The sequence below is a fragment of the Thrips palmi genome, unplaced genomic scaffold (genome assembly GCF_012932325.1).
Source record: "Thrips palmi isolate BJ-2018 unplaced genomic scaffold, TpBJ-2018v1 HiC_scaffold_19, whole genome shotgun sequence".
NCBI lineage: Eukaryota > Metazoa > Arthropoda > Insecta > Thysanoptera > Thripidae > Thrips > Thrips palmi.
Window position 1 is genome coordinate 4,259,618 of NW_023144628.1, and position 25,963 is coordinate 4,285,580.

At 67.4% G+C, this 25,963-nt stretch overlaps 1 protein-coding gene across 8 annotated transcripts in view; it reads left to right on the forward strand.

The window, feature by feature from the left end:
* Positions 1 to 9,776: 9,776 nt before the first annotated feature.
* The window catches only part of LOC117645658 (protein alan shepard), a 36,041-nt gene continuing 19,854 nt past the window's right edge, over positions 9,777 to 25,963 (forward strand). For 4 of the 8 annotated variants that reach the window (XM_034385941.1, XM_034385942.1, XM_034385943.1 and 1 more), the window contains exon 1: positions 9,779 to 10,040. In XM_034385941.1, the coding sequence (XP_034241832.1) occupies positions 9,981 to 10,040 (60 nt within the window). In that variant the 5' untranslated portion in view covers positions 9,779 to 9,980. Of the gene's footprint in view, positions 10,041 to 25,963 lie in introns of all 8 variants that reach the window. The other 4 variants (XM_034385939.1, XM_034385940.1, XM_034385946.1 and 1 more) reach the window with 3 other exon arrangements.

Here is a 25,963-nt window from a genome sequence, read left to right on the forward strand (position 1 = left end):
CCGGTTGCCGCGCCCCGCAGCCTGATTCCTCGTACCCTTACATGTCCCACGAGTGCGACAGAGACAGAGCGACGAAAGCACCGTCCGGAATCAGCTCGCTGGCCCTCGCCGCCGGCCTTGTCTGCCCTTGTGTTTTGTGTCTCTGTGGGTCCGGACCCGCTTCCCACGGCCGGAGGCAGGCGAGGCGAGGCCCGCACCATCCGTCTAGTTGTGTCGCGAGTCGCGAGTTTAGAGGGATGGCGCGGGATTTGTGCGTCAGGCCGGCGGGGGCGGGGGGCGAGGCGTGGCTGCGGGGGATCCAGGGGGATCCCACCGCCTTGGCTTTGGCTTTATTGCCAGCCATGCCTCTTCTTCTGTGACCCCCTCCCACCCTTGCCCACCCCCGCCCCTCTTTCCTTTCGAATTTCCGCTCCGTGCCGCCGCTCTGTGCCCTTCCAGCCCTTCCAGCCTCCAGCCCTTCGTCTCTCGCTCTGTCGCCGCCGGCAAATGGGGACGTATGCGCGAGCATATGGCTCCCCGGGCGAAATCGCCGTGCGAAGTCGGCGAAGTCGCAGCGCAATGCTTGTCTAGGAGTGTGGGGGTGTTTGAATCGCGAAAGGGGGGGGGGGGGGCAATCCGCCTCAAGTGGCCCCCACAGCAGCCCACTGCCAGAGATCAATGCACGCGCTGACTGTGTGACCCAAGGGCCGCGACGTGTTCCGCATCCCTCTCCTTTTTCGTGGGTTCCTCCAGGCGCCCCGAGTGGTACCCCTAGGTGGCACCCCTAGGTGGCACCCAGCCAGGCGGCACCTCTAGGACCGGTGGAGGCTTGCCGTTTGCAGTTTACACTTGTGGCCAGGCCAGGTGGGTGCGGCTGAGCGGCGTTGCTTCCGCGAGCGCGGTCCTTGCGGTCCTTGCCACGCCCACCCCGGCGGCCCGGCCTAGCCCGGCCTAGCCCGGCCGGCACAGCAGGCTCAGGCTCAAACCCGGCGCGGCTACGCGGCCGCTCTGCGACCGGAGAGGAAGCTGCCGCGCGCTGCCGGGCCATGCCGGGCCATGCCGGGCCTGCGGGGTGCACCCAGGAGATGTGCGGGGGTGGCGCGGGCGGCGGGGTGAGGCGGGGGAGTCTGGGCGTCGATACAAAACCCGCGTCGCCGCTACGCCGCGCGGCCGCCCCGTCCTCGGCGTCGTCGCCATGGCGTGGCCGCGGCGTGGGTGTGCTGCTGCCGCATGCTGCCGCGTGCTGGTGCGCCGAGCCAGCCGAGCCGGCCGGCTTCCCCCTCTGCCGTCTCTCTGCACCGAGCCGAGCCGAGGCGCCCTCGTCGCCGTCGTCGTCCTCGTCCGCGGCAAGGCGCGGCAAGGCGCGGCAAGGCGCGGCGGCACGGGATGCAGCGGTGGAGGGGATGGCGCGGCGCCGGGACTCCCGGGCGCGCCGAGGGGGTGGGTCTGCGCGGGGGCGGCTGGCGGCTGGCGGCGGCCCGGCGGGGTGGTGGTGGCCAGGGCGGGCCAGGGCGGGCCCAGGGCGGCGGCGCCGAGCCGCGCGGAAGGGCCAGGGCTCTGGGCGCCGCGCAGCGCCGCCGCCGCCGCACCGCTGCAGGAGAGGAGAGGGTGCTAAATTATTGATTCTTTGGCAGTGTCCGCCCGTCCCTCCCTCTGCCCGTCCGGCTGGTCGGCCCGGCAGACTCGGCCCACGCCCGGCCGAACGGCCGAAGGCTGCCGAGCGCCCGGCGGCTGCTTTGCTATGCTTTGGCCGCGGCTCTCAAGTGGAGCCCCAGCTCCGCAAGCTGCACAAGCAGGCCGTGGCCGCGGGGCATGGCGCAGCCCGGCCTGTGCCGGCCCTGTAGACTGACTGCGGGAGTCGATTTCGTCGCTCTGTCTCCCTCGCACCCATACGGCACGCCCCATAAGTGCGAGAGAGACAGAGCGACGAAAACGACTCTCGGAGTCGGTCTGCTGGTGCCGCAGTGCCGCGTTGGCGCCAGGGTGATCCTGGCCATAATGGGCGGGGAGGCATTTAGGCCCGTGCGGCGCGGCTTCCGGGCGGGGCGGGGCGGGGCGCTTCCCTTCCGCCCCCGTCTCCCTTTTGTCCTCGTCGGGCGGCGCGGCGTGCTCGCATACGGCCCTGCTTTCCGGTTTCATCATTAGCGGGGCAAATTTTTATTCGCTCACAGTGCGGTGGCGTCGGCGCTCTTCGGCGCGCGTTGGCGCCACCACCACTAGGTACTCGCGGCGTGCGGGGCGGGCGGTTCGGCGGGGATGAGAGGGACGCCGCGGCGTATTGTTGGGGTGGCGGAGGGGAGGGCTTGGCCCAAGTCGTGCGCTGTGCCCGCTGTGCCGCGGGTCGACGCCCTCTGGACCGACCGGGTTGGGTTGGGCTGGGCAGGCCCGTGGCGGTGGCGCCCCCTGACGGTGGCGGGCCGCACCGCCGCACCCCGCGGCCCGGGCCGTTCCGGCCAGCCCGGCCCGGCCAGCGCTCTGGCGGTGGCGGCGGAGAGCACGGGCGAGCACACAGGGGTGCCGGGCCGGCGCCGCGGTGCGCTGACCGCATTGTTAGCCCATTGATGACGGCGTGGGTGAAGGTGTGTGCGGGGTGCTACGTGTCGAACCGCGGGACAAAGAAAGCGATTGCGGCGCGGGGAGCACCCCACGCCGATCAGCCTCCCTCGAGAGCGAGAGAGAGCGGCATGTGGGTACGCCCACCCAGGGACCCAGGCTACCCAGGCCTGCGGTATTGATTATGTGGGGCTGTACCATGCCTTGTCATTCATCACGCCAGGCACGCCGGCGGTAGGGCGCGGCGTGGCGCGGCGTGGCGCTGCCGCAGCAGGCCGCTTCCGAAACGCGTCGCCCGTCCCGCTCGCACTCGGGGGACGTCTCGGAGGGGTGCGAGAGAGACGCGGCGACGTGCACGCGGCGGGGGTGGCACCGGGACAACGGCCCCGGCTGGCGATAAGCACACGTGCTGCTGGGAGCGGCGCGGGCGCGGCGGCAGAGGCAGCAGCGCCATAGGCAGCGCCTGGCAGCGCCCACAGCAGCAAGCGCCTCGCCGTCGTGGGAAGCGCTGTCATCGGCGCGGTCCTTTACGCCCCCCGCAACACGCAGTGCCTAAGAGAATATCTGTGAATATTTCGAATGTTTAAGGGCACTGGTACACATCCGTGAATTACTCATGGGAATTGTTTAAGAGCGGGTTCGTTTCAAAAGTTGGTCGAAACGATGGCAAATGACGGAAAATCGTAATTTTGGGAGACTTTGGGCGTCCGATCCCTCTACGGGTTCGTGGTTTCGTGGTCTTTGGACCGATTTGCCGGCCTAGTTCGGAGGAGCGTCGCCGGGCCGCAGTGTGCCGCAGGCCGCAGGGTGCGCACGCCCCTCCGCCCCCGCGTTCCGCCACGCCCCCGCGCGGTGCCGCCGTTGCGCGTGGGCCGCGCGGCCGCGGTGTGTTTGGCTCAAGCGCTCACGCACCTGTCTGCAGCTGCCCCCTCCCCCTCCGCGGCACTCCCCGCTGGAGCTCAGGGGGTGCGAGGGGGCGTTGGTTCAGGTGGAAGGGGGGAGGGGGGGGGGGTCCTCCGGGGCGCCGCCGCCGCTTCAGGGCTCCGCACAGCTCCGCAGAGCAATCGATGACCGACCAATGCCTGTGCCTCCAGGGCCTCCAGGGCCTCGCCTCAAGCCGCCTCAACCTCAAGCAGCAAGACGGATTGGTCCGTCAAGTGGCGGCGGGGCGGGGCGGCGCTGCGGCTTGCCGACTCCGCTTGCCCGCGGCCCTGTTTCTCTTTCCGTTTCCGCGCGCCGCTTTTTTGTTTTGGCCTTTTGGCCGCCCTGCCTGGCCGACGCCACGGCCGGGCAAGGGCGTCGACGCCAGGGGGGGCACGGGGGCAATGCACCCCCCAAGTTTTGGCCAGGGGGGGGCAAGGGGGGGCAACATTTCGGGCAAAAGAATGTAAATTAACTCGTTTTAAACTGCCGCCCAGTCTTCTTAATATTGACACAAACAAACACAAACTCTTATGTGGGACATATTGACCTTTTCCCCCATATTAGATCGTGACTAACGCGTGGACAACTTTTGACAATGTTGGATCATGCCCGAAGAGAGTTCTTTATGCCTCATACTTTCCTCCCCCCAAAAGCCTAAAAATTACCATTTTGGTGAGCGTCGCGAGGACTTAGGTCTTTTGAGCCTTCAATGCTTGAAACATTCTTGACTTCAAGACTTCAAATAGTTGAAGCCCGTTCTTCAACAACATGGAATCTCTAAAACTCGTTTCCGACTCAAAAAATCTTCTCGGGGGCTGTTAGGTGGAACGCTTTATTGTCGTCGCTTTTGTTAGGTTTTGGCCGGTTCAGACGGTCAGGTTGCCAGGTCGGTCTAGGCGGCCGGGCATTTTGAGTGTTGCAAGACCTGCGTCTTTGTTGACATGCATGTTCACGTTGAGCAAATGACGCTACACAAAAACGCCTTAAGGTAGGCAACCCTCAATACAGAGCGCCGCTTGCACCCCCCTGGAATTCGAACGCGTCGACGCCCCTGCGGCCGGGCCCCGCTGCATGCCGGCCCCGCGCTGCCCTGCGGCAGGCTGACCGGTCCGAGGTGGACATGACGGCCGATCGCCCCCCCCCCTCCCCCAAACAGCGGCAATTAATCTTCCCTTCACATTCCGCCTGGCCGTGCGCGCGTCGCCGCGTCGCCTCCATTTTTGCCGGGTTTCTTATTACACACACGCGCGCGGGCAGCCCAGCCCATTCGGTTCCCGCTTTTTGTTGCTGCTGCTGCTTGTTTTCATTTTTATGTATTTATTTATTTATTTACTTTTTCTGAGCCGCTCCTCGGCGCGGCTTCGCATATGCGGAACGAAGGAGGGAAAGAGAGAGCGGTGTTTTTCCAAGGCGTGCGGGGGATGCGGGGGCGGCTACATTGACGCCGCTCCCTGGCGGCCGCCCCCGCAGCCCCCGCAACCCCCTCGCGGCCTCCCCCCCGAGCAATCGTCGTGTCACCCCCAGCAGTCCCAAAGTGACGCACGGACACTTCAGCCCCCACTCCCTCGCCCTCACACACATGCAGTGCGAGCGTGGCAGAGCGAGAGAGAGAGAGAGAGAGAGAGAGAGAGAGAGAGAGAGAGAGCGGCAGACAGACGGACGGGGTGAGTGACGGTCTTTGTGTGCGTGTGCGACGGAGAGCCCTTCCTCCCCCGTGGGCCGTCGCGGCCGCCCCGTGGGCCCCCGCAGCCCGGCGGCCGGAAAGGGGTGGCTACCCGACCACTTCTTGGCCAGCAGCCGGGGGGCGGGCCGGGGGCGGGCCGGGGGCGGGCCGTGGGGGCGTGGGGGCTGCCTCGTTATGAGGGAGGGAAAAAATGGAGCACTGCAGCGCTTTGCGGGCGGTGGTGGTGGTGGCGGTGTGCGGAGGGGCAGAAGTGGAACGGAAGTAAAAAGTGCGATATATCTCCGGGCGGCGTGATTACTTCTCGAGATGTCCGAGTTTGGCGAGAAGGAAAGGGTGGGGCTGGAGCCTGGCTGGAGCGGACGGGAAGGCCCTCAGTCTTTTTGCCGTTTTTTTCGGAGTAGAGTTTGGGACACTTTTTGGGCTTATTTTCGGGACACTTTCTCCAAGCGTTATTGGTCACCCCGCCGCGGTCTCATGGTGGTCTCGTTTAGTAAGGCGTCGAGGGAGGCCTTTGACCGCAACTAAATTGGATGCAGTGACCGCTCAAAGTCAGCAAAAACGGTAATTTTCTGAAATTCATTTACTTTTTGACCATTTTTGCGAGACCACTGCTCCCAAACTATCAGCGGTCAAAGCCTTCCCGAGGCGGGGCATGAAAGAGTAGGGTCTTCATAATAGTAAGGCGTCGAGGGAGGCCTTTGACCGCAACTAAATTGGATGCAGTGACCGCTCAAAGTCAGCAAAAACGGTAAGTTTCTGAAATTCATTTACTTTTTGACCATTTTTGCGAGACCACTGCTCCCAAACTATCAGCGGTCAAAGCCTTCCCGAGGCGGGGCATGAAAGAGTAGGGTCTTCATAATAGTAAGGCGTCGAAGAAGGCCTATGACCGCAACTAAATTTGACGCAGTGGCTGCTATAGCACAGAGCAGGGGGCGGCGGTTCGGACCCCTTCTTTCTGCGAGCCGCGGCCCGCCGTGCCGCCTACACTGCGAGGCTGTCCAGGCTGTCCAGCTTCCGCCTGTGCCTAATGACTCGTGTCCGGCGTGACTGCGAGGGGAAGGGGGGAGGGCAGGGGGATGCACGCAGTTCGTCTCCTTGACCGCGTCGCGTCCGCGCCGCCCCTCGCGTGGGCCGTGACGGCCATATCGGCAGTGGCGCCGCGATAACGAAGAAGGGGGTGATGAGGCGCGTGACGTCACGACACAGTGCAGGGCGCAGTGCCGTGACGTGGGCGTGCGTGCTCTACCTGACTCTGCCTGCTGTCGCCGCCCGCCTGACTCACGCCACGCGATCGTGTGGCCTGTGGCGGCCTGTGGCCTGGCCGAAACGGGGGGCGGCCGTCGGCGCGCGACAGCGTGCTGACTGCGGTAGTCCCCGCTCACAGGTGTGCCGTCCATGGCGTGCAGGCCCGGCGGGGAGGGGAGGGGAGCAGTGGCCGATGCGATGTGTTTCCCCGCGCCTCTCTGATTTCTTTGGGCCTCATCTCGCTCCTCGCTGCCACTTTCCGCCTTTTCGCGCTGATCCGCATTGATGACGGCCCCTCTCGTGTCCGCGGTCTGTTCGCGACGCCCCGCGACGCCCCGCCCAACAAGTGAGGGGAGGGGGGCCGGCCGGCGCCTGCCGCTTGTTTTGGCAGCAGGTGACAGGGTGCGTCGACTCTGCCGGAGTCGAGTCGGTCTCCCGAAATAGTAGGGGATAAGGTTGACGGCCGCCGCCATGCCGCGCCACGCCGCGCCACGTCGCGGCCATCACATTCTGCCGTCGCCGTTGCCAATTGTCTGCCGCGGCCGGCGTACAGCGTACCGCGGCGCGCGCCTCGCTTCGAGCCCCCGCGCCCCCGGGCCCCCGGGCCCTGCCCTGCAGGAGGCGATGGAGCGTCTCTCGGTGCTGTGGGGCTCACAGCGGCTCAAGCGACCGTCAGGGCTTAGGCGGCTTAGGGCTGCCGTGTGGTGACGGGCTCGCCAAGCTGGAGCGCTCGGCTCTTGTGACTGAAACGGCGGCCGTGGACCGAGCGACCGTCTCCGTCTCGGTGGCGCGGGTCCGCGGGTTAGTCCGGGTTAGTCTGTGCGGTGCGACCGTAGAGGACTGAGAGGCCCTTGCCCTTGGCGCCTGGAGACAGGCAGGCCCGCCTCACCACGGAAATGGACCCTGGCTTTTCGGCGTCCGACGGTCACCCTGTTGGCCTCGGCTTCCACGCCGCGGCATGTCGGCGTGCGTACACGCGTTATGTAAAGGCCGCGGGAGCCGCAGCGCAGCTGAGCCAATCCCGGAATCCGGGCAGTGGGCAGTGTGGGCACTGGGCAGGCCGGCAGGCCGATCCTCGGGCCGAGCAGGGCAGTGCCTCAGTGTCGAGCTGATGACCCCCCCGGATGCCCCCGGCCCCCCGCAGAGGACGCGCGGCCCGCGAGCCAGCGAGCCTGGGCCCTCGGCCGTGCCTCGGCCGTGCCTCAAGTCGATATAGGAATGCTGGAGTGGAAGAACAGCGCCGAGTCTAGAAGCGCAAACCGGCCAGGGAGGAGGGAGGGGAGGGGGGATTCGCCAAGTGAGCGTCCCTTCCCTACTCCGTCTACTCCGTCTCCGTGAGCGGAATGCGGGACGAGCTATGCACGCCGCGGCCTGCCGGCCTGCCTAGCCTCGCGGCGGGGCGTAGTGGCGTCGCCGCCAGCCTGCGCCAGCCCCGTCCCGTTAGTTATCATACCCTTGAAGACGCGGCAAGGCGACGCGGCCAAGACGAGCTGTGCGCGGCCCCGGGCAGCGATCTGCCTTCTGCCTGCCCAAGTGCTCGGAGCGGAGCGAGGCTGGGCGTCTCCAGATATGGCGCGCTGCACTTGACTACGGGGAGGGTCGAGTCCGGTTCCGCACCACACCGGGAAGGCCGTGTTACATCGCGCGCGCAGTGCAGCGCAGTGCAGCGTAGTGCTGTCATTTGGCCGCCGAGACGTCGGGCGTAAGGCACTGCACCGGCCTCGGGCCTGGCGGCCAAGCTGGCGGCCAAGCTGGCGGCCTTGGTTCGAGTCCCGGCCGGCCGGCCGCCGCCTGCTGCCTTCCGGGTAGGCAGCCGGGCCGCTCCCCTGTGGCGCGGGCGGGCCTACCTGCCGGGCTGACGGCGAGCCTCCGCGCAGCGCGCCTAGCGAGCGGGCTGCCGCTGCTGGGGATTGAGATGGCTTTCTTCGCCTGCTTTTGATGGCTTTTTGCCGGCGCTGCCGTCAGTTCCGCTAGCTCCTCGGCTGCGAATTCCAGGCTTGGGCGCCCCGGACGGCCCCGGAGGAGACGATGGAAGAGGAGGGGAGGGGGGGGGGAGACGCGGCGACCCGGGCAAGACTGACAAGACGAAGACGGCCAAGCCGTTTAGCTGTTGCCGGTCTTCCTCCTATCATCCGGCCTGACGCTGCCTGACGTACACACAAACTCACTTCAATCGTTACCGGTTGGGTTAGTGCGGCTCTGCGCGGGGAGGAGGGGGCATCGCATTCCTCGCCAGTCCTGGAACCTGCGGCCGGCCGTCCGGCCGGGACCGTCGGGCTGCAGGACGGTTGCAGCAGGGCTGCAGCGTTTGCACGGGAGTCCCTTGGGAGTCCGGGAAGTGGAACGTCGGGGAATGGTACACGCCGAGGATGCTGGTCCGCTAATTTACCCCGTTCACCCGCAACGCTGCAAATGTTATCTGCTGGAAATGTTATCCTGGTTGCGGTTCGCTCCAGGGCGGTCTCGGCCTCCCCGATAGCCGGCCAGCTTACCGCTTCGGCCGCTTCCCGAGACACGGAGGCGCTCGGAGGCGCTGACCCTTGGACCCCACCCAGCCGCTCCAGCGGGGAAGGCCGTGTGGCGGGCTGCCGGGCCGCGGGCCCCTCTCCAGGATGGCGGGGGGCTTGGAGGGGGCGCGGCCTCCCGGCCATTGCCCTGCCGCGCCCTTAGGCTCGCGGCCCTCGCGGCCCCCGCGGCCCTCGCGGTGCACAGAGCAGGGCAGAGGGCCCCGTCGATGCTCATTGTAGCCACCGCAGCGCACTGCCGCCAGAGTCCGCCGCCCCCGCCTCGCGTGTCAGCTGACGTATGACGTCATGGCGGTGCTGGCGGTGCTGGCGGTGGCACCCCAACCCAACCGCGGCCCCGGCCGGCCCCGGCCGGCGCAGAGTCGGCCCCGCTCTCTAGGCTGCGAGCGGCGGCAGCGCACCAACGCTTCGCCACGCCCCGCCGTGCCGCCGTGCCGCGCGGCGACGGCAGCGCCCCCCGTGGCGTCCGCCGCAACTAGCCGTCTGACAGCAGCAGGGTGCCGGGCCGTGGCGAGCCGCGCCGCTGCCGCCGCCGTCGTTTCGTTCTTGGTCTTGGTGCCGTCAGTCGTGGCCCGTCCACCGTCACCTCTGCTGCACCGCGCCGAGCCGCAACGCGTGCTGCCCCGTGCCGCCTGTCACGCCCCGTCACGCGACGTGCCACGCGACGAGCCTGGAGGCGAACCATGTAGTGGACAGTCGGATAGTCGCAGACAGTGTCAGTGTCCCGCCCACGCCCCCGCCGACGACGCCCCCCTCGCTGCGCCGCCACGCCGCGCGGCCAGACAGTGGCCAGACCCAGCCCCCCGTGGTCGCCGCGCCGCCACGCCGCCACGCCCAGCCGGCACCCGGCCGTGCAGCGTGTGATGCGTGCGCTTGCGCGTGCACGCCAGGCGGCCCGCCTGCCCTCGTCGGTGTCCTGCGGGATGCCGATCGGCTGAAGTGACCGAGTGACACGACGCCAGCAGCAAGCCCCACTGGAATACGCCCTGCTGTGTCTGTGTGTGCGTGTGTGTGTTCAGTGACAAGTGCAGTGAAGTGAGGCCCCGTTCCGGCCGTTCCCCGCCAGGATGGCGGTGCGCATGGAGAACGCTGCCGCCCAACAGAGGAAGATGAACTACAAAATGGTGGTAATTATCGAGCAGCTTTCCCTGTGTCTCGGGCAGCCTCGGGCCCACAGGGACACACAGTGACACAGCCGGCCGGAAATACGGAAGTACGCGCACAGCCTTCCGGCGCGGCCCCGCGGCCCTCTCGGCGTCCCGGAGGCTCTAGGCCGAGGGTGGACGTGCCGCGGCGGAGGGAAGCCCCGCCCTGGCCAAGTCTTGGGCCAAGTCGCGGGCAGGCGGCACCTCGCTGCACCTGCACGTGGACAACAGGCGGCAGATAGGCCGCACTGCGCCCGGGCCCTCCGCGGCCAGCTCAGCGGTGCCGAGGCTTTGGGGTGCTTTGGGGGTGTGGGGGGCGGGGCGGCGCGGCGTTGGGGAGGCGCGGGGGTGCGGCTAGCCGCGGCAAATGCAAGAAATGCAGGTAGTTAAGTGTGCCGTATGGGCGGGGCTCTTCCTTGGGGCTCCCGCTAGGGGCGGTGGCCACGCCCCGCCGCACCCCACCGCCGCTACGCCAGCGCCTCGCCGCGCCGCGCGCACCTCGATCCGATCAACAGGTTCTCCTCTCCTTTGCCGCACCCAGCACCGCGCCGCATCGCGCCGCACCGCGCTGGCCTCTCCACGGTACTCGCGGCGCGTCTCTTCGGCCGTGCCCGTCCCGTCCCGCTCGCGCGCGCTCTCCGGAGTAACGACCCTTCTCTCTGGCGTGCCCTGCCGTGCCCGGGCCCGCTTGCCGCGGCTTGCCGCTTCTGCCTGACGCGGTTTTGGCGGCTGGGCGCGGCGACGGACTTGTTCTCCACGCGGAGCGGCGCGGAATTTCTATTGCGGCGCGGCGGTTGCTGACGCGCTGACGCCGAGGCTGACGCCGCAGTGCCTGGCGGTGCCGGTGCCCCGCCCCCCTGAGCAGTGAGCAGCCTCAGCCTCGCCGGCTTGGCCGCGGTGCCGCGGTTGCGCCTGACAGCACTCCGCCAACAACCAGGCCCAGCGCAGGCCCAGCGCCCCGCGCCGCCGGCCGGCGACCTCACACCACCCCTCCCCCCTTTCCCCGCTTCCCCGCTGTACGGCTTCCGTTGTGGACCGCTGAAGGGCCAGGCCAGGCGGGCCGGCCGCACTTTGGGCTCGGCCCATTGGGCGCACAGCCACATGGGCTCGGCGTACGGAACTGGGGAGTGGACTGGAACGGCGTGGGAGCGCTTACGGACGGCCCCCGCCACGGCCCCCGATGCGGCCCCGCGCGCTGACCGCACAGGATAGCTCATTCGTAAGGGCCCCGGAAGGCGCGGGGGAGGGGGTGGGGAGTAAGTGACTGGTGTAACTCGACCTGTGCGTTACGCGTCGCCTCGCCTTGCCTCGCCGTCGTACGGATTCCGAGAGGGAAACAGGCGATGTCCAAGGCAGCGCTTTGCTCCGCCTTTTTGGCGACGCGGGGCCGCCGAAAAAAAAACTCACGACTTGCAAGAACGCGGCCGGCCAACGAGGTCGCCGACGACGCCGTCAACGACGCCGCGCGCCGGTAATGACTAACTCTGTCGCCCTGCGTGCGAGCGCGGCGCGCGCGTTGCGTGTAGCCTGGCTTTGAATATGCATGTGTGCGCGGTGACGATGCCCATGGGGTTCATAGCGTGCTTGGCGCGCGGTGCTGAACGGTTCGGGGGTGTCGCGGTGTGCTGGCACGCGGGGTGGTGTGGCGGTAGGGGCGCGGGGCGCGTAGGGGGTTGCTTGGTTGGCCCGCGTGCGAGTGGCACCTGTCGCTGGCCGCCGCCATGCAGGCCTGCAGGCCGGCCCAGAGGCCCTCCTGGCCCTCCTCATCTGCAATGCTGATGGCGCGGGGCGGGGCGGCCGCCAGCCTCGCCAGCACGCCGTGCCAGCGACGCGGAGCCACGCGCCATCGAGCTCTGTTTGTAATTGCCGCGGCACGGCCAGTGTCACGCCGCCAGCGTGTGTGTGTTTTAGAGTCACTGAGTGACTGCGCGCATGTGTGACAACGAGTTCCCCTTAGTACGGCCCGAAACGGGGAGAGTCCGCCGTCCGATCGCCTCTCCTCGCGTCCCTCTTTCGCGACACTCTCCTTGATGTGCGGCCCGCCCTCCAGTCGCTGCGTGCGGAAGCGCGGAGAAGCCCTGTCGTCGTGGTCACCGCACTGTACTTGTTCGCAAAGCGCGTGGCGACTGCCCTCCCACGTCGTCGTCGCCGTCGCCGCGACGTCTGCGCGTGAGGGCGTCGAGCGCGCCGACGACGCGGTGCTGGCTGGCCACTGCCCCGCCGTCCCGACGCCCTTGCCGATGTCGCGTCGCGCGCGGCGCGTCGGCGTTTCGTGACATGACAGCTCGCCACCGCCGCGCCGCGTCGATGCGCACTCCTTCGCTGCTTCGCTGCAGGTTATTGTTTTGATTTAAAGCCGCGGCGACGCGCGCCAAACCGGCAAACCCTCGAGCTATTTATATCCGTGCGCTGGCCAGCCGGTCGGCCTTCCTCGTCCAAGATTCTTATTGAGGGGGAGGGGGCAGTTTGATGGCGTGGCGTACGTCCTCTGGGGCGCCGCGCGGGGACGCGGGGGGCGACGATCCCGCCCCCCGCCCGCCCCCTCGCCTCTCGCCGCGCGCTCTTGGAGTCGGCCTGTGTGTCTGTCCGGCGCGGCGGCGCGTCAGGTCGGGGAAGGGCGCTGGGCGGCGGCCAGACAGACGGACGGGCGCTGCAGGCCGGCCGCCTCGCCGCTCGAAATAGCGCGGCGGGCTGTCCGTACTTCTGAATGGCCCGCCCGGGTTTGGGAAACGCAGTGGCGGCTGCGCGCGGCGCGGGGCCCGTCACGGGCAATGTTGTTGTCGCCGGCCGTGGCACCTCGGCACCGCGCAGGCGCACCTCAGGTCCTTAGAGTTAGCCCCCCCGGGTCCCCGGGCCCCTCCCCGCCGCCCCACACCCCAGCCAGCGGCATTCCGGTGGGTTCGAAGACAAGACGGGCAGATAAACCGACAGGCACTACCCCCTCCGTGTCGTGTCGTGTCCTGGCCCTGCCCGCCCTGCACTCCTTTTATTTGCCGCCGTCTCTCTCCTCTTCTCACTCTCACTCTTTGGTAGCGCCACGATGCCGGGCCGCGGCAGGGCGGCAGGGCCCCGCGCTGCCGGCCGGCCTCTCTCGGACGCCAAGGTTGTTGTACGGCGGGGCAACGGCCGCGCTGTGCCTTCGCCTGCTTCGCCTGTCCGCCGCACTCTGGCCGCCCGGTGCCCTGCCCGGCGTAGCCCGGCGTAGCCCGGCGGCCCGGCGAGCAAGCCGGCTGCAGCAGGCGTGCGAGCCGCCGTGGGGCCGCCATGGCCTGGCCATGGCCGTCGCGCCGTGGCCGTACGGCCGTACTAGTAGTCACCCTCCTGTCCGCCCCTTGATTCATGCAGGCCCGAGCCATGCCCGAGCCACGCCCGGGCTGTGGCCAGGCCAGTCAGGTCCGCGCACGAGACGCGGCCTCCCTGCGGCCGTTCGCCTGCCCTGCGTCCCTGACAGTCCCCGAGCCCCGAGCGGCGACCATGACCCCTCCTAGGGTCAGGGCTGCGCGCTGGCCGTTGGCTGGCCGCGCCGGGGTTTCTCGGTCTCGGCCACTTGGGCAGAAGAAATGCGCTTGGTCTGCAGAAATTCTCTCGGGCAATGCTTTTTGGGTTGTTGAAGTGTTCCCGAGGATGAAGAAATGTGGAGCAAACGTAGGTCGGATGAAACGGGGTCGGACAAATTTTCGGCCGATTCAAGAGCGGGTGAAACGTGGCCGTGGCAGCCAAAAAGAAAGGTCGTACGAGCGATAGCACCGCGCCCCGCCCGCCTCGCCCGCCCCGCCGGCCATTGGGTGAGGTCGTTCACTCAGCAGCAGGTTGGCGTGGGCGGCTGTCAGTCTGACGTCCGCGTCCGCGGCGCGCTGCGGTCGCGGACAGCCGACCGACTCGTCACCGGGCCCTGGCCCCGGGCCCACACTGTGGTCCCTGTAGTACCAGAGGCAACTCGCGTTTTGGGCTCTTCTCGCCGGACGTTTTCGACTGAACGAAATAAAGAAAGCATTGCGGGGGCCGCTCGGAAGAGCCCCAGCCCAGCCCAGCCCAGCCTCGAGCAGGCGGCGTGTTCGCGTCGTGCGACTAGCCCAGTGGTTCTCAACCTTAGGGTCGCGACCCCAAGTGGGGTCGCGAAAAAATTTTAAGGGGTCGCGGCGAGTAGCTGGGGTCGTGTTTTGGGCCGATTAGCAGCACTGCGTCTGATCCAGGCGGGCTTTGCTTCTCCTGGCACCGGCGTGGCTTTGGACCTTTCTTTAGCAGCCTTTGTACGGAGTGCTTATCAGTCTTAGTTTGGAGCAGATTGCTCAAAGTTGTGCCGAACGCTCAGATGTCTTGAAAAATCGTGTTTGGGCCGATTGAAGCAGCCACTGCGTCTGATCCGAGGCGGGCATTTGGCTCCCTCAACGGGCATTGGTCTTTGGACCTCCTTTAGCATGCCTTTGTTACGGAGTGCATTATCGTCTAGTTTGGGAGCAGTATTGTCTCAAAGTGGCCGAAACGGTCAGAAATGTCTATGAAAAATCGTGTTTGGCCATTTTAAGCAGCCACTGCGTCTGACCGAGGCGGATTTCGCCTCCTCAACGGGCAATTGGTCTTGGACCTCTTTAGCATGCCTTGTTACGGAGTGCGATTTCAGTCTTAGTTTGGGAGCAGTATTGTCTCAAAGTGGTCCGAACGCTCAGAAATGTCTTTGAAAAATCGTTGGCCTGTTTTGCACACTGGCTGACGCGCCGGAACTAAGCTGCTATCACATGCCGTACAGAGTGCATGTAACAGCAAGGCCAGGACAATTGTCCTGAGGGAAGTGGCCTGTTACAGACGCATGGCTTTAACCCCAAAATGTTAGGTTCTAGTTTTGGCAACTTTGAGACATACTGCTCCCAAACTAAGACTGATAATCGACATCCGTAACAGAGGCAGCTAAAGGAGGTCCAGACAATTGCCCGTTGAGGGAGCAAAATGCCGCCTCGCTCAGACGCAGTGGCATGCTAAAGATCCCGTTCCAAACTTTTGCCTTGGTCCAATTTGGCCACAAATTAGTCCGCAGCTAACAAGTGCACTGCCCCGTGGACAGCGGCAGCTGAAGAGGGGAGGCAGCAGATATGCCGCGTAGAGGGGCAAGTGCGACCGTCGAGTAGCAAAGGTTGGGGGAGGGGGGACGCGCATGGCTCGCCTCTTCGCTTTGCCTGGCCGCGGCTGTGCGGCTTGAACCTGTTATTTGAGCCGTACGGAGAGTCGTTACCCCATCCTTGCCTCGGTGCCTGCCGTGCCTGCCGTGCCTGCCGTGCCTGCGAGGGGGACTCGCTAGGGAGGAGGAGGCTCTGCACGGCGTGGCGGCGGACGGGCTCGCGGCGAGGCTCGCGGATCGGCGCGGCCATGGACTCCATGGGCTGGGCGACGTGGCAACTGTGCGCGGGGCGGGGCGGGGCGCGGCGGGGCACTGATTGTTGTAGGTTCGCTCCGGCGGCCGGTGCGGTGCGGCCGTACCCGCGAAGGTACCCGGATCAAGCACCCGGAGGATGCGCCGTCGCCGCGGTCGCCGCGCAAGGTGGCTCTCGCCGTACTCCCGGTGCGGCTCTCGACGGGCGCGGTTGCCATGGTGCAGCGCCGGAGCAAGCGCATCGGTGCAAGTGCAGTAAGGCCAGCAAGGCCAGGACTGTCCTGAGGGAAGGGTGTTACAGCCACGCGATGAGTTTACCCCAAGAATGAGGGTATCTCAGTCACTAGAAGTCTCAGTCACCCCAAGCAGAGGGTAGAATGTCAAGAGGAAGGTGGCGTGCGTGTTGAGCCTGCCGCCCTCCTTGACCAGGAGCAGCGCATTTCCAAACGCCTTGCTCCAAGTGGCCACTACATAAGTCCGCGCTACAAGTGCACTCGTCCCCGTGGCGGGCAGTGCGGCGGGGTGGGCGCCGAGGCGCCGAACTAGGGCCCAAGTGTAAACAAGGCCATGCTGGCGCAGTGGCGGGTCCTGGGCCGGGGCCTTCTCGGCCTCGTTGGTGTGCCAGTGCCTCGACCGGCTGAGAGCTATTTTGAAGCTGGTCGGCGTACGCGCGGCCGCATTGATCTAGCCCCCCGCCGCACGCTGCAGCGGTTCAGCCACAGCAATAGCCGCGCACCGCGCCACCATGACCCCCGTGTGGACCGGCGCGTCGCCGCCCAAGTCGTGGACGTGGCCGCCGGCGGGAGCTCCCTGACTTGGGACTTTGCGGTGTGTTGGTGGGACCCTGCAGGGCCCTGCGTGGCCTGCGTGCCGCGGGGAGCACGCCGCGGTCGCGAGGTTGCCGTTGATGATTACATTTGCGGGCCCCTGGGGAGGGGCGGGGGGCTTCTGGAGTAGCGACTTGGGCCCGCCGGGCGGCCCCGCGGCGTCGGGCGTGGGCGGGGGAACCTAGCGAGCTTGGTTTGCTGACTGGGAAACGCTCCGCCGAGATGGGGGCGGGGGGCGTTGGGGCTCAACTCGCCGGCCGGCCGGCCGGTTGCTGGCGGTGTTAGTTTGGCCCGGGATTGCCGTTCGGGGAAGAGAGAAAGGGGGGGGGGGCACAGCGTACACACACATTACAATGCGCAATGCTCCCCACTGACCGCGCGGCTTTCCGAGTTTCGGCGGGAAGTACCGCGCAGGCGAGGCGAAACTTTGTGGCTCAGTGTGACGCGGCGACGCGGCGAGGCAGCCCTAACTGCCATAGTTTGTGTGGTTTGTTTCGAGCTCGTCGAGGTCTAGTTTATGCCGGGGCGCCCGCCTCTTAAAATCCCTGCCGCCGACGCGCCTTGTCACAACACCGGCCCGCCCGGCCCCGCCGTGTCGCGCCGCGGTTTATGTTGTGTCTGCTCCGCCATTCCGCTCTTCCGTCCCGGTGCGTTCGACGACTTGCTCGCTGACGTGGCGCGCCGCCTGACGACTCATTCCGAACAGTCGTTTCATCGCTCTGTCTCTCTCTCTCTTTTGGGGTTTTCCGTGGGGGTGCGAGAGAGACAGAACGAACCGCCCCGGCCGCGTGATTTGCCCCTCTGCGTGCGTGCAGTGCGTGCTGCCCGCCTGCTCTGCTCGTGTCCCTAAACGGTCGGTCGTGGTCGTGCCCTCGGACCTCCTTCGCCTGCTTCGCCTCGCCCGGCCTGGCTCGCGTTGCCGGCGTAGCAGGCGTAGCCTGGTGGGCCGATGGTTTCATTTTTATCCCCTCCCCCCCCCTCCCCCGCGGCCGGCGTGTCACTCGACGTTGTTGCCCTTGGACAGGAAGTGTCGTGGGGCTGGTGACTCTGGTGCAGGCAGGAGAGGGCAGGGGGGAGGGTCTCTCTGATTGTTTTCGTGAGCTTATCGCCAGTGGTGCGGCGTTACATAAAATGGTGTCGTATAAGTGACGACGGTTCTCGGGATCGGTTTTGTTGCGGCCGGTTAGTTAGTTGTGTGGTGTGTGTGTGAGAGAGTGTGTATGTGTTTGTGTATTGACAGCTGTTGGTCGCCAGTTGTTGGTAAATTCGAACGCGTTACGTCACGCGGTGGCCGTGGCCGGCGCTGGCCTCCGGCGCCTGGAATGTGGAATGTGCGCCGGCCGGCCTGGCCGGCCTGGGCGGCATGCAGCTCTAGCTTGGCCGTGGCTCCAGAGACTCCAAAGGCTCTGGCGCCTCCGCGGCCGTGCCAGGGTTGGTGCCAGGCGTGGTGCCAGGTGAGGCAGGCCTGCCGCGGGCGCGCCTTGTAGCCGCCGCGGAGTGTGACGTCACGGTTCCGGCCCCTGGGACGACGGCGACGGGACGCCACCGGGGCCGGCCGCGGCCCTGCAGGGCGGAGCCGCTGCGCCCTGGACGTGCCCCACGTGGGCTTGGCCGGCTCGGCCGGGGTCACCAGCCCGGGGCGCGGTGCGCGGCGCGCGGCCTTGGAGGCCATGGCTCTAGGGCCGGAACTGCGAGGTGGCTCCCTCCCTCCCTCCCTCCCGGCCGCTGGAAGTCCAAGCTCCGAGCCAAGCCGGTTTGCCGGTGCCCGTCGGCGCGTCCCCGTATTTCGTACCGACGTGATGCCCCTCGCCGTAATGGCATGCCTCCCGCCTTGGTCATTAGTCGCCGCCACTGTAGTTTAATTAGACACTCGGCCCGTGAATGAAATTTGATTTGGGCAGGTGCCCCGCCGGGCCCGCCAGGCCGACTGGTTCGGTTCGGACCGGGGTTCGGACCGGGGTTCGGACCGCCCCCTCTGGAGCCCCGATGGAACCCGGCCGCGGTGTGACAGTGGCGGTGTACAGTGTGTGGTGTACGTGGTGTGGTGTGACCGGGTCCCGCAGGCCCCTCCGCCTCCACCTGGGAGGGATATTGGATTACTTTCCACGCGCGGGTTTTGTGTTCGCGCTGGAGTTTGCATGCCCGCCGAAGTTGTTGTCGCGCGCGCGCGCGCGCGTGTGTGTGTGTGTGTTTTGCGACGCGGCTCTAACTTTGCCCCATTTCCTTGTTGCAGGTGAGTCTCGTTGGTGTCTGTCGCGCGGTGCCGCGGTGCCGCGGTGGTGAGTCGTGGCGTCGGCACACTGTGAGGCGGCGCGGCGCTGCAAGCCGACGCCTGCATTCCGGGCTGCAGTCCCGCAGGCCGCAGGCCTCGCGAAGAAGGCGACGCGCTTGGAGGCGAAAAGGGACAGGGGTCCCTCGCTGTGCTTCGCTTTGCTTGCTTTGCGTCGCTTTGCGTGCGGAGTCGCGTTTTTTGGAAGCAGGGTGCGGGTGACGCTCGCGACCCCGCCCTCCTCGACGCGAAGCGCGAAGGCCGGCCGGCGGCATGGCGACGATGACGTCACAGCGGCCCCGCGGCCAAGGCGATGCAGTCATGGGCACCGAAGGGCACCGAAGGGCACCGAAGGGCCGCCACGACGGAAGCCGCTTCCGCCGCGAGTCTCTCGCACTGCGTCCGCCTGTGCGCCGTCCGGCTGTCCGGCTCCGTGCAGAGCGAGGAGCACGCGGAGCGAGAGCGAGATGAAGCCAGATGGGCCCGAGGACGGAGTGGGCAGACCTCGACTCGAGGCGCCCTTGCCGCAGTCCCTTGCCGGCCCCTCGCCGTCCCGTCCGCCCCAATTGATTGCTTCGCTTGGCGATGGCACCATGGCGATGTGACCCGGCCCCGCGCCCCGCGTACACTGTAGTACACTCTGCAGTGCAGCCGACGTCGTGGACGTCGTGGACGTCGCCGTCGTGGAGGGTGGCGACGGCGGTGGCGGTCCTGGCGGTGCGCGACACGATGCGGGCTGCCGCCTGCGGGGATTCATGTGTGCGTTGCGGATTGTGCGATAGCATGCCGGTCCTCTCTCTCTCTCTCTGTGCGCCCGCGTCTCTGCGCTGCTGACCGCGCGCGCTCTCTCCTTCTCTCTTTCTGTGTGTAATTGCTTCAATTTCCACTTCCTGCCGCGGCCCCCGCCGCGCCTCCCCCGTTGGCCTCCGGGTTTTCGCCGAGAGCCGAGAATCCCTATGGCGAGTCGCCATGTACTACTATACACTGTGAAGCCAAGCCTCTGTGTCCGCTGTGTGCGGGAGTACTTGTAATGCGAATGCCGGCCGGGTCCCTCGCGGCTTCCCGGCGATTTGCCCGCCGTATGCCCGGCGAGGGGAGGGGATCTCCCGGCTTGGGTGGGGGAGGGTGCAGCAGCAAAGAGGAGGAGGAGGAGGACGCGAGTATTGACTCGCGGCGCTGCGCGGTGGGCGCGCCTGGCCCGGCTAGCCCGGCTTGTCGGTGTGGCTTTCCAGCAGTTCCAGCCTGGAACACTGGAACGGCGCGCCCCAGTGTCACCACGCCCGACCACGCCCGACCACGCCGGGTCCTCTCGGTCCTCTCATCCGATCGCAACGGCCGGAGGGGAGCGGGAGGGTTGCGGCCGGCAGCACAGTGGTGAAATGCCCCGGGCCGCGGCACTGCCAGTGCACTGCACTGCCGGACCGCGACGCGGTGGTCGTAAAGTCGCAGCCCTGCTCCTGCTCCGGGTCAAGCTGGCCGCGTCTCCGCCCGGAGCCGGGGAATGGAATCGGGGCGTGGTGGCGTGGCCCGGGGGTTCATCTTCATCCGGGTCTCCTTCCTGCTCTTATTAAAAGCGGAATCCGCCAGGGCTCTCTTTCTCCCTCCCTCTGGCCGTCCGGCCCGGTCCGGCCGGATGAGGAAGAGCCTGGGGGCCGGCGGTGCAAACACGCCTGACCCTCGGCCTGGCCCCCCTCACCGGGGTGCGCCACTGCGCCGCACTGTGCGCTAGTACACTGCCGCGGCATGCCGGCCGACAAACCGGGGGCTTTATTAAATTAAACATGATACAGATGTTCCGCTAAAGTCTTTAATCCGGTTACGGGGGAGCCGCGGAGCCGCGCCAAGCCGGCGGAGTAGAGCCAGCCAGGCCGGCTTGGCCGGCTTGTACTACCTGCAGGGGGTCGCTGCGGGGCCGCCACCGCGCCCCGCGGCTCGCCGCCACTGCCCTACACCCGGAGGCGCGGAGGGTGGAAGTGGCTGGAGCCGGACTTTGTCCCGGAAAGAGAAACGGGCGTTATTGGAGGCGGTAGCAGGTGTGGGGGCGGGCGGGGCGGGGGCAGCGATTACGTTTTAAACCCTCGTCAGCGGCGGGGGCGGCGCGGGGGCGGCGGGGTGGTGCGTGCGTTCCGGGCCGTGGCGCTGCGTGGCGCTGCGGGGGTGGCGCACAGCGATAGCAGAGCGAGCGGGCCACCTCCGCTCGACGGGGTGGCGAACAGCAGTCGAAGGATGCTCGCTTCAGTTCCTCTCTGAAAACGAGCCTAATTTGCATGCGACGCCGGGGGAGAGTTCTCGCGTCGGCGCGGTGCTGCGCGGTGTCCGCCCGCACGGGAATGACGGCGGTCTTGTCGGAGTGCGGCACGGCGCGAGGGGGAGGGGCTGGGCCGTGACCGGGCCAGCGCATTCCAAGCTCGCCGCGCCAGGGGCAGCCAGGGGCTTCGAGTTACATTCTCTGGACTTCGGTCCCGTTCGGACTTCGGCCGGGGCGGCGCGAGGCTGGCTGGCGCTGGCGGCATGGCTGGCCTCGTGGCGGGGGCGCGCGGATTTCAGAGTTGGGTCTGCTCCAGTCTCTGTCCAGTGCTACTGCGATTGGTTCCCATCCGCCCCGGAGGCTGCCCGGGCGCTGACGGGCACCTCGTGGGCCCCGTGGACGCCCCCCGCGGCACACACAGTTGCAGGCGAGACGCTGCGTCAATATTGGCCGTGGCGGTGATGTGTCGCCCTGTGGCCCTGCCGGCCGGGAAGGTCCGTCCTGCAACGGCGCTTGTCGGTCTGTCTGTACGAAATGTGTCCATTCCGCGAGATAAGATTAGATAGGGGCTGGACCGGGTGGCGGCGCGGCCAGCACGGCCAAGCGGGGCGCGGCCTCGGCGACGAGAGAGACCTCGGCCCTACCCCACTGGCGTACCCTCGGGCGTACCCTACCCTCCTACCCCGGGCCTTCGGGCCGTCGCCCTACACGAGATTGGTGCCGCCAACTTGGATAACGCACGTCCGGTCCGCAGTCCTTCGGTCCTTCCAAGGAGCTGCCGCGCTGCCACGCCACCCCCGCCGCGCCGTTCCCTGTTCCCGCCGCCGCCCGCATCGCGGCCAAAGCCAACGCAACGCGCCTGCAAGTCGCAACGAGGAGGAGGAGAGAGGGCTGCTGCCGAGGCTGCTGCCCCCTCCACCGCGTCGTGGTCGCGCCCATGGGTCGCCGTCGGTCGCCTTGCCCATGGCATGGCCTGTGGCCGGGCGGGCCGGGCTGCGGGCTTATGGCATGAGGGAAGGCTTTGGGCTTTACGCGACGGATGGCCGCGGGGCGGTCCTAAGTCAGCTCCAGGATCCGCGCGGCTCCTGCAGGACCTTCCAAAACCCCTGGGGCCTGCGGGCCTGCCGGTGCAGGACGAGGTGCAGGATGAATAGACGCCGTCCTTGGTGTCCTCCGTCCTCAGGACGGCCCCTCGGCCCGGCGGCCATTACCCGTAATTCCTTTGCCTGCCTCCAACCTGCCGAGGGGGAAGGGAAAAGGGGGGGGGGGAGAGAGCTAAGCCGCTAAGGCTGAGCCGCGCCGCGCGTCAGGTTGACAAACGGCATGACACCTCATGGCTCACGGGCCGCGAGGGCCGCGAGGAGGAAGGGGCCGCTGCTCTGCTGCTCGTATCGATCGCTCCCGTCGTCGCGGAGCTGCTCGACGGCCGCGTGACGAACTCGTGTCCACCACGTGACGAACACGTGACCATCGGTACGTGTGACTAAGACTCTGCTTCGCGGCCACGGCGGCCGCCACCCTGGCGGCAGTGGCAGCCCTGGCGGCAGCCCGGGCATGTAGGTCAGCCAGAGGACGCGAGAGTGTGGCCGGAAAGATAACCAGCTCGGGGTGCTGCAGGTGATAGCGTTGCGGCGCGCGGCGTCGCGGCGGGGAAGGCCGCCAAGCGCGGCGGCGAGGCGAGGCGGCGGCGCGCGGGGGTCGCAAGTTTTGGCGTGCATGTGTAAATCACTTCTGCTCCGTTAGGCAACACGCCTGCGCGGAATGGGGCTTAACTCAACTCCCTCCCCCCCCCTTTAAGTGCCTCCCGGCGACCCTCATTCGCGCCGACCGCCGCGCCGCCGCCAAGGAAGGGATGCAGATAAGCGGCGTTACACCTTCTACTACTACTACTTGGTGACGAGCGCGACGTGGGGCGGGGCGCGCGATGCGGGGAAGTGCCGCAGCCTGCAGCTTGGCCTGCAGCGCGGCCAGCAGGAAGTGCTGGCCCGGCAATTGCTGCATGTTTTAATCCCGAATGCCAGAATGGTGTTGGATGCGCCGTGCCTGCTCCCTCCCTGCTCCCCGCCCTCCTGCCTGCTGCAATGCGGTAGCAGCGTAGCAGGATGTACGGCATGCCGGGGAGCAGCGAGGCAGCGAGGGGGGTCCGCCATGCTACGCCATGGCTTGCGATTCCGCCCATCGCCGTCGCCCCGCTGGCCTCTCACGCACTCCCGGGACACTCCCTCGCGCGCCATAGAGACAGACCGACGCTGGAAATCAGCCCGCAGCCAGCGCGTCTCGGAAACGGCTGCGGGCGTCGGTCGCGCGCCGAGGGAGTGAGTTACTCGACTTGGAAATCGGATTTGGGAACGCCGGGGGCGGCGCGGCGGCGTGGCTGTTGCTGCTGCCCCGATAGGATGGGCCATGGGCCCCGACGCGGAGGATACAGCTTGGTTAGGACGGCCGGGCCGGACAGGGCCGGGCAGGGCCGGCGATGGCAGGCTGGCAGCAAGTCGATGGCGGGAACGGCATTAGTACTTGTAATGCACCGCCGACGTCCTGCCATCCCGCCGTCCTGCCCCACCCCCTTCCTACATGGGCCCCTCGCACGCAACCCGCATGCCCCGCCCCGCCCCGCCCCCGCGTCGCGTCCCAGCGCAGCGGTAGCAGGCTCATCGCTCCGTCTCCCTCGCGCTCGTAGGGTGTCGCGTGGGCGCGCGAGAGAGACGGAGCGACGAATACGCTGTGCGGAATCGGGGTGCCGGGAAACGCATTACATTTTCCTCGGGACGCTGTGAGAAAGTTGCGTGTCGATTTGTCCGCGCGCGCGTTACGCAATAGAACGCATGCCGGGTCGCGGCGTGACTAAGGCCGCCTGGCAGCGCGCAGCGGACCGAATGCGACTAGACGTGTCATTGGTTCTGCTGCGGCCTGCGGGTTTCCTGCGGGCGGGTGGATGCGGGTTACAGTCGAAAGTGAATCAAAACGGCAGATTCGGCCGAAGTGAGTTTCGAAGGGGGGCTGCGCGATGCACTGCGGTCCCAGCGAGCGGAGAGGTCACCGCCTCCATGGCTGCGGCCGGCGGCGGGCCGGTGCTTGGGGCGGTGTGGCGGCGTGGCGGTGCTGGCAGCAGTAGGGTGGCAGCTGTCCCGGGGCGAGGGGCGGGGAGGTGAGGGTGGGGGATGGAGAGGTCACTGTCTGGCCTTCTCCGCGCTGGGTGCGCACCGCAACGGCCCGGCCCCGCCTTGCCGCCGTCGTCTGCTGGTTTTATTTAAACCCGTCCTGCTGCATCTGCTGGCCGCCGCCAGGTAGTGCTGCTGGCTGCTACCCTCACTGCTGGGGTACCAGACACCCGACAGACGCACAGAGCGCCCCCACTCCGCGTGCCTCTGCCTAGGGTGTCCACTGTCCGCGTCTTCGTTGCCTCCCCTAGCAGCACCACGTTGCGCGTCCGGGCCCCGTGCCCTCTGGCGCACCTATCCGCGCGCGCTTCACCTCGCCGCTCGCCCAACTGCGGTCTGATTCCGAACAGCGGTGTCGCCGCTCTGCCTCTCTCGCCCCCACGAGAGGCTCCGTAGGGGTGCGAGAGAGACAAAGAGGAACCATCCTGGCGTGAGTCCGACGGTCGGACGGTTCGGCGCGGTCTTTGTGCGGTACGGGCCGCCCGGCCGCGACCTAGGGCAACCCGGGCAACCCCCGCTCCAGCACCTGGCCGTCGTGCGGGCCGTGGGCTGCCGTGGGCGGGGCGGTCCTGGGCGGCGCACGGCGCACGGCGGCGCGACGCGCTGCAGCCAGCCGGCAGCCCGGCCCCCGGCCGGCCGGCACCGTCGCTGCGCTTTCGGTTTCGGTGACCTTGGCTGTGATCTTCATCTACCTGCCTCGCGTCGCCGGTCGCCGCCGGCCGGGCCGCGCCGGGCCGCTAAGCCGCCGCTGTCACTGTCACTGATTGTCAATCGAGGCGCGTGACGCGTCGTCGCCTCGTCGCCCTCGTTCGGCTGCGGCTCGGCAGCTTCGGCCTGCTTCGACCCGAACGCGGCTAGACGCGGCCCTGGCCAGCGGGCGCACTCCCCGGCCGCGTCAACGCTCCTGCCGCGTCCTGATTCATTTTGACGGCGCCTCGCGAAATCGCCGCGCCCTGGCCGGCGGGCTGTCTGGCGGCCGGCGGCCCCCCCAGGGCCCCAGCGCCCCAGGCCCAGGGGGCAGGGCCGCCGGCTGGCTGCGCTGGGCTGGGCGTGTGCATGGCCTGATTGTTGGCCGCCCAGATAGTCTTGTTGCTGGCCATGCTGTTGATGTTCCCGCTGAGCTCCTGTCTGTGGCAGTCAGCGGCAGTGCGGCGGCGGCTCCCAAGATAAAAATGTTTTCGCCGTCCGGACGGGAAGGGCAGGGAAGGGCGTGGCGCGGCGATAGCGGCAAAGTTTTTACGTCTAACGACGTCCTGGGTGGGCGCCGGGGCACGCCGCACCCTGCCCGACCGGGTCCGGGCCATCCAGGCCGTCCCGTCCCAGGCAGTCCGGGCTGGGTAGGTCGGAAGCAGCGGATGCGCAGAGTGTCGCCTAGCTCCGAGGGGTTCCGGAGGGAGGGGAGGGCGCCCGCGGCATCCGCGCTCCAGGAAGGTGGTTTTCCCTCGATAAGCGATCTTCCATTACACTGCATTTTATTGTTTCATAACGAGCCGGTTCCTGGTCAGTGGTCAGTAGAACACTGCAAATCATGACGGACCAATTTTTGAAATGCACACACGTGGAAGTGACTCTTTCTGTTTTTCTTGACGGTGCCCGTGCTTCCCGTGCTCGTCGTGTCGTGTATACGCTACGCACAGACACAATGTGCAGACGGTGCAGACACAGGCCACTGCGGCCCCCTTATCAGTCGCCTGAGTAGGGTCGGCCACGCCGCGCAGCCGTATCGCCATCCAGATATCGTAAGAATGTCATTGTGCTTTGGGCGGGGCGCGGCCGAGTCTTGTTTAAATAACTAGCCGAGGGCAAGGCGTCGATGAGTCACCGTCACTGGTCGTGGCCGGCCGGCCGGCCGGCTGGGGGCGCTGACGGGGGCCTCGGCCGCGGAGGATCTAGGACCTCCACACGGCCTAGACGGTCTAGACCTTCACCTTGTCTCGCCGTCACCTCTAACTCAATCTGGAGGTGTGTTGCGGCTCGGCGCTCGGCGGCGCGACGACCTCAACGAGAACACGGCCGCTGCAGCCGCTGCAGCACG